The 6893-nt window shown below is 39.3% G+C and overlaps 2 protein-coding genes and 1 long non-coding RNA gene across 4 annotated transcripts in view; 2 read left to right on the top strand and 1 right to left on the bottom strand.

The window, feature by feature from the left end:
• The window catches only part of bag6 (BCL2 associated athanogene 6), a 20653-nt gene extending 15683 nt beyond the window's left edge, over positions 1 to 4970 (top strand). For both annotated transcript variants that reach the window (XM_014026415.1, XM_014026417.1), the window contains exon 25: positions 4156 to 4970. In XM_014026415.1, the coding sequence (XP_013881869.1) occupies positions 4156 to 4251 (96 nt within the window). In that variant the 3' untranslated portion in view covers positions 4252 to 4970. The remainder of the gene's footprint in view (positions 1 to 4155) is intronic.
• Positions 4971 to 6474: 1504 nt separating this feature from the next.
• Positions 6475 to 6893, bottom strand: part of LOC106530728 (tetraspanin-13) — an 11117-nt gene continuing 10698 nt past the window's right edge. Inside the window, exon 6 of the mRNA XM_014026419.1 lies at positions 6475 to 6651. Within this exon, the coding sequence (XP_013881873.1) occupies positions 6577 to 6651 (75 nt within the window). The 3' untranslated portion in view covers positions 6475 to 6576. The remainder of the gene's footprint in view (positions 6652 to 6893) is intronic.
• Positions 6560 to 6893, top strand: part of LOC106530729 (uncharacterized) — a 3372-nt gene continuing 3038 nt past the window's right edge. The window contains exon 1 of the long non-coding RNA XR_001311828.1: positions 6560 to 6868. This is a non-coding gene — a long non-coding RNA (uncharacterized LOC106530729). The remainder of the gene's footprint in view (positions 6869 to 6893) is intronic.

Raw genomic sequence — 6893 nt, forward strand, 5'->3', positions numbered from 1 at the left:
TAGAACCAAAAGCTGTACTTCAAATTAGTGACAAACTTTGGCCTTTTTTGATGAGTTACCTTCATTTTTGCTTCTACTTTTCATTTAAAAAAAGTTTCCATTCTCGGCAGGTATCTAAGTTTCTTCTTCTACATATTAAAAAGTTGTTAAACATTGAGTGGCGCACTACCGCTACTAGTGGTGAGAAAGTGTATTACATCTTATTTAAAATCACTTCGGTCCCACGGCCCTCTGCGGCCCAAAGTTAACCTAACCTTTTGAGGCCCTCAAGGTGGGGCTCACGGCCCATAGGTTAAGAATCTCTGGTCTATTGTGTTGATGTGTGGGGGAAAGCATGTAAGACTATCACACATCCTGTTTTTGTTTTGTAGAAAAGAGCTAAAACATTACCTTTATCCGTCTAATATATTATTTTGTAAACTGAAATTACTGAAATTCTATGATTTGGTTGATTATAACATTTTGTTAGTAATGCATAAAGCTCACCAGAACACATTACCTTTAAACATCCAGATAAACTATGTAAAGACAGAGAGCTGTTATAATCTTAAGGGGACAGAGTTGTTCATGAAACCTAAATTTAGAACCTGTTTCAAAGAACGGTGCAGCTCAATCCAAGGAGTCAGATTGTGGAATAATTTGGAAAATGATGTTAAAAGTGTCAAATCACTGTACATGTTTAAGAGTACGATAAAGGCTAGATTGTTGAAAAAATATGAAACAGTATAATGTGCATTCATATAATTTGTTGTTCTAGAAAGATTTGATGTTTTTGTTTTGTTTTATCTGTCGAGTTCTTTTATTTTTCTTCAATGCCTGCCTAAACTCGATAAGGCATTACTTCAACAGACAAGCTAACCTCATCAGTAAAGGAACAAACAATATGGTTGAAGGAGACCTGAAGGAAGAATTCAGTAAGTTGTCAAAATACTTCAGGAAAATCCTTGAAACCAATGATGATTATAGGATGGGACTTCTGGCTGAAACTACTAAAGAAGAAGCCACAGAGAAGGAAGACTGGCTCCACAAAGAGTAAGAGTTGTAGGAGACCTTGTCTTGTGGCTGATGAGAAGCTCAATTTCCTTTGGTCTTCTCAGGTCCTCCAGCTCAGCCTCTGGGAAAAAATTATTTAATTTCTCAGGTTTAACAACATTGTGCACTTTGGCTATCTCATTCAGTCCATAACAAACCGTTTCATGGGATACCACTTTGCCTTTAGGTGTTTTGATCCTGACTCTGGGGAGGTATCTTTTTGTGTTTACCTTCATGACCATACCACCAACACCATGGACAACTAAGGTCACGCTCTCACTTTGTAACCTCAGCCTGCCAGCTGCTTTATGGGTGATGTAATTGGTGTCTGATGCAAGGTCAACTAGAGTTCCAGTCTTCTCACCTGAGTTAGTTGTGATCTCCATCAGCATCATGATCACAGAGTTTGTTTTCCTCCAAAGTTTCAGACTGTCTCTCATTAGTTTTGGCCATTTTGATGGCGACATGTGTGAAAGCTTTTCTGCATTTACTGGCCATCTCAGGGGAAAGTTCAGACAGAAAACTTTCCTGTTCGTCCATCAGTCTGCTTTTACTCCTGATATTTGTTCCACTCCCATCTTTAATGTTCCATCTTTTATCCTCTCTTGGACAGAGGAAGTAGTGATGATCAGGGGTGCTGTCTTTTTTACTATCTCTCTTCTTGCATAGGAATGTGTCTCTGCAGTGGGCATCGTCATCATGGCACACAAGACATTTACTGCAAGCTCCTAGCTTTTTCAAAGCAGCCTTCTTTTCATGAAGTTTCAACACTTTGAACTTTTTGCAGAAGAAAAGTTTGTCTTTATGTTTGAAATCCCTACAAACAACACATCCATTTTCCATCTCTTTGTTCGTGCTTTTTGTTAAAGCATATTTCCTCTGGAAATCTGGTTTCTCTGTTTTATCCATACATTTAAGCTGCTCAAGTCTCTCAAGGATTCCTTCTTGATTTTTCAAGAATTTCAAGAGTGCATCAAAGTGGTTGTCTAATGTGACATTATTGTTTGGATCAACCATGAATTTCAACCAGTCTCTTTTGACAAAGTCAGGTAATTTACATTCTATAGCTTTGATTGCCAAAGGATTCTTTATTGCACCAGAGTTTCCCTGTTCAGTTAGATCTGCCAAAGCTTTTTCTACAGACTCTATGAGTTCTATTACTTTTCTTGGCTGATTTCCCCTCACAGGAGGTATTTTTTCTAGTTCTTCTAGTATTTCTATTGCAATGGTTGATATGTTTCCATACCTGTTCTCCATAACTCTGAGTATTTCTTCAGCATTGTTGTAGCTTGACAGTCTTAGATTATTTGATATCTTGTCACTGATGCTGTCCAAAAGTTGAATTTTCTTGACCTTTAGTTGATCCAGATGGATCTCCTTGTCTTTGAAGACTTTCCCAATCTTTCCTCCATCTGTAAAATTCTCTTTTGTTGCCACTGAAGATGGGTAGAGCTACTGGTTTAATCCTTATGATTGGTGTCGTATGTGTTGGTGTCTTGTCCCTCCCACTGTAGGTATCTGCCTCTTCTGCAATTCTGCGTGCAGTAACAAATTCAGCTTTTCTTGACTCAAGTCTGCTGCCAATGGCTTTCAGATCTTTAACTCTGTTATCCAGTTCCCCTCTTTCATCCTCAGGGATCCATCGTTCCCAGGATGTCATCATTTTGAGGGCTGCTTGTGTCCTCTTTAGGAGTGTGAGTTGCACCACACAGCCTTCTAGGTTGGTACTTAATACAGTTACATTAGCTGCTTCCTCTCCATTTTTCTCTGCTTCTTGATAGCAGTAATGAGTTCATATTGACCATACCTTAACCACAGGTTCTCTTGGACAATATTCTTCAGGTCTTTAAATTTTGCCTCCGCCTCAGTTGCGGTCTGCTCGATGTCAGCCTCTTGGAGCACTGCTTCTTCATCTTCTTCTTTAGTAGTTTCAGCCAGAAGGCCCATCCTATAATAATCATTGGTTTCAAGGATTTTCCTGAAGTATTTTGTCAACTTACTGAATTCTTCCTTCAGCTCTCCTTCAACCATGTTGTTTGCTCCTTTACTGATGAGGTTAGCTTGTCTGATGAAGTTGCTCTTAATGGTCCACTCTCTTTTGAGCTGTTTGACCGTTTTTCCCAAAGCATCTTCCGCCATCTTGGTCTCAGCCACAGTTCTTGACCTCTGCGTCTACAGCTTCTTTGTGGATTTCTGAAGCCCTTTATCTTCTGTCCCACGCTGCACGCCATTGGTTATCAACTGTCGAGTTCTTTTATTGTTCTTCAATGCCTGCCTAAACTCGATAAGGCATTACTTCAACAGANCTGTCCCACGCTGCACGCCATTGGTTATCAACTGTCGAGTTCTTTTATTGTTCTTCAATGCCTGCCTAAACTCGATAAGGCATTACTTCAACAGAGGACGCTGGCCAACTCCATTCATTCATCTTTTTAGTTTATTGGTTAGGTTGATTTAGGTTGTTGGGTTACAAGTTCAAGATGATTTTGAACATTATTGAGATGATATGAAACAGGTTGATAACCTTAAAAAGAGAACAAAATTAGTTCATCATACCAGATGTCAAATAATAAACTTCATTATTTAAATCTTACTCTAATCATCAATCATTTAGGAGTCAACAAAATAAACTTAAACTCTCCAGTATCATTGAGAAGTTAATACATTACATAAGTCATCAGTCATTTTTTTAACAAAATGCTTTAGTTACCTTCATGTAGAACAAGTAAAATAAAAAACAAACCAGTGGCTTGTTGGTATGTTAGCACTGAAGCAGGGTAGCAGCAAACAAACCTGCCCAGGTGGATACCTTATTAAAAGGCAGTTTCTCACTACCTTGAATGTGTTCAAGTCACCACACCCATCCAGGTATACTACAAACACTGCCATCTAGTGCTAAACAATATTATGAAAACAAAGAAAAGAAAAACACATTTAGACTTTTGTTGAATTTATACTTGAGGAAAAAAAGGGCAGATATAAGTGTTTTCTTCTCTCTGCTGCTTTTCATTTTATTTGTAGTTTTTATTGTACATAGAATTAATTTTGAAATGAATGTTTTTTAAATAAAAAGATAAAGAATATTCAGACGTCAGACAGGAATGTGTTCATCTCTCCCCTCAGGTGAAAGCAGACGTGAAGAAACGAGTGAGGGAGGACTCCGACTTCAACCCTCAGCAGTTCCCCAACTCCCACAGAGCCTTTTCTGCAGACCCCTGATCACATCCTCCCCACACATTAAACCCTTTGTTCCAGTCTTTATTTTTATTTGTTTTTTCTTTTTGTTTGAGCAGCTTTGACTCTGCATGATGCTGCAGCTTCACAGACTTCCAGGCCAACAAGAAGCAGATTATATCCAAACTGAAGGTTCATTTACAAACTTAAGTTCAACTAAACCCATTCATGAAACATGTTGACTCAGACTGTGCTGAAGTTTAATCTGAGCTGCTGCCAGCAGCTGGATTAGATTTAATCTGAGGCTCTGCTTGTGATGAACTCAGAGGTGAAAGAGTGTGGTGCCCTCTGGTGGTGGAACCAAAGACTGGACCCACCTGGAGAAAAGTTCATCACGAAGTTAACCCAGAGTCAGATTTCTGTCTAAAGATAAACACAAACTTCTTTAATCCAAAGAAACAACAGAACCTTTAGTCCAGTTTGGATTCTGCTCATCTTGTCGACTAAAGAATGTAAAGTGATTTTTATTAAACCTTTCCTCTGCTCACATAACTTTATTTATTGCTTAAACTTTGACAAACATTTTCAACACATTAAAGGTTTTAACTCACGATTTATGTTGAAATTTAAAAACCTGTTTTTATGTTTCCTCACTTTGGGCCCAAATCTTCTTCTTCTTTTTGTTTCTTCTCCCTGCAGCTCAGTAAAGTTTTGTTTGTTTCATGATGTAAAGTTAAACAGAATAAAGATCTTGATTAAAATTATTCTGTTGTCTCTGGGAGAATGTTTGGAATGAAACTTAAAATCTAGAATTTTATTTATTGTAAAAAAAAATTAATCTGGAGATAATTTATCTGAGTAACAAAAGAACCGGACTCTCCTGCTGCCTACAGGTCCAAACACTCATGGATTACTTTGACCCAAAGACAGCAGGAGGGGTCAAAGGTCAACCTGTCACCTGAAACTCAGCAGGCGTGGGTGAACCGGTCGGACCGCCTCAGGTCCTGCTTCACATCCTGGTCCAGCTCAGGAATGTGACTGGACCACAACAGAAGCTTTTCTTTCTGAAAACATCACCTGAGGAGGAAAACTAACCTAAACACTTTCAGATTAACTTTTTTAATCCAACCTGATGCAGATAATCCTCGTTTAATCTGAGCCCAGAGTTCTGCCTCCAGGCCCGGCTCAGGCGACCCGGTTGGTTCTGTTTGCAGAGGGAGTGTTTGATGAGCAAACAACTCATCTCCTTCTCGCTGCCTGAAGCTCAGATTTTATGGTCCTGGACCCGGAGAACCGGGCTGAGCCCAGGTGAAAGGGGACACCCTGGAACCCACGGGTCCACTTCAGAACAAACAGAACCGAGGCTCCATGGCAACCAGGAGCACCTGAGCAGGAGATAAGTGGACTCTTTGTTCAGGTGTCTGAGGATCCTGCAGGCCGGTCCAGGACCGGTCCAGTTCCAGCTCCTCACGTTAAACAACAGCTGCAGTTTGTTGAAATAAACTGACTTTCTGAGAAATTTTAAAAAAAACTGAAATTATTCTTTAAATAAAGTTCAGGATGTGCAGCGTTCTCATCAGAACACTTCCCAAACTTGATTTTATCTTTTAATTACATTTTTATCTTGTGATTTACTTCTTTGTAATGTTTTAAAATTATTTGCAGGTTTTTTTTTTGCATGAGAAACAAGCAGGAACAGCTGCAACATTTTGGTTCTTTTTCTAAATTAAAAGTTTAAAAACAAAAATCCTGGTTTCCAACAATGAGATTCAGTTTTTATGATTTAAATAAATTATATCTTTTGGTTTAAAATCCATCAGGATTCAGAAACATTTAGTTTCATTTCAGTCTCAAAACATCAGTTTTTTCAGTTTGACACAAACTTCCTGATTTATCACTAAATAAACCTGCAGCTCAGGTGAAAAACAACTTTCAATCATTTTGAGGTCATTGAAACAAAGTCCAGCAGCTGCAGCCAGAGGAGACAGACTTTTATATTTAAATGTTCAAAATTTTATTGCTGAGTTTCTGAAAGATGTCTTAAAATTTTAATTTCTCAACTGAACAAAGCAAATCTTCATATTAGTGAACTAAAAACACAAAAGTTACATTTTATTCATGTTTGTATTTACTATTTCACAACATTTACAACAAAAACAAAAACACTGTTTTCATCCTAAAACTTAAATTTTACTGAAACAAACTTATTTATTTATTCCTGTAAGAAAAGAAGCTGGAAAAACTAAATAAATTAATTGTTTGAACTCGTTAAATCAACAGTTGCTGCTGTTTATTTAAAGCTTCGACATGTTTTAAATCTTTATTTAAACAGAAGTTAAAGAGAAAAGCTCATTTTGTGCAGCTTTATGGTCACAGAAAGGCTCCAGGGTTGGACCCAGGGTCCTTCAGGTTCCTGTACTTGTGTGTGAGCCAGACTCCCAGGATCTGAGGACAGAAACAGGAGGTCAGTTCCCCTCAGAGCAGGAGGTTCACCCGCAGCTCGGAGCAGGAGGTTCGCCTGCAGCTCGGAGCAGGAGGTTCGCCCGCAGCTCGGAGCAGGAGGTTCGCCCGCAGCTCGGAGCAGGAGGTCCGCCCGCAGCTCGGAGCAGGAGGTCCGCCTGCAGCTCGGAGCAGGAGGTTCGCCCGCAGCTCGGAGCAGGAGGTTGGCCCGCAGCTCGGAGCAGGAG

This window comes from Austrofundulus limnaeus, unplaced genomic scaffold, assembly GCF_001266775.1.
Source record: "Austrofundulus limnaeus strain Quisiro unplaced genomic scaffold, Austrofundulus_limnaeus-1.0 Scaffold552, whole genome shotgun sequence".
NCBI lineage: Eukaryota > Metazoa > Chordata > Actinopteri > Cyprinodontiformes > Rivulidae > Austrofundulus > Austrofundulus limnaeus.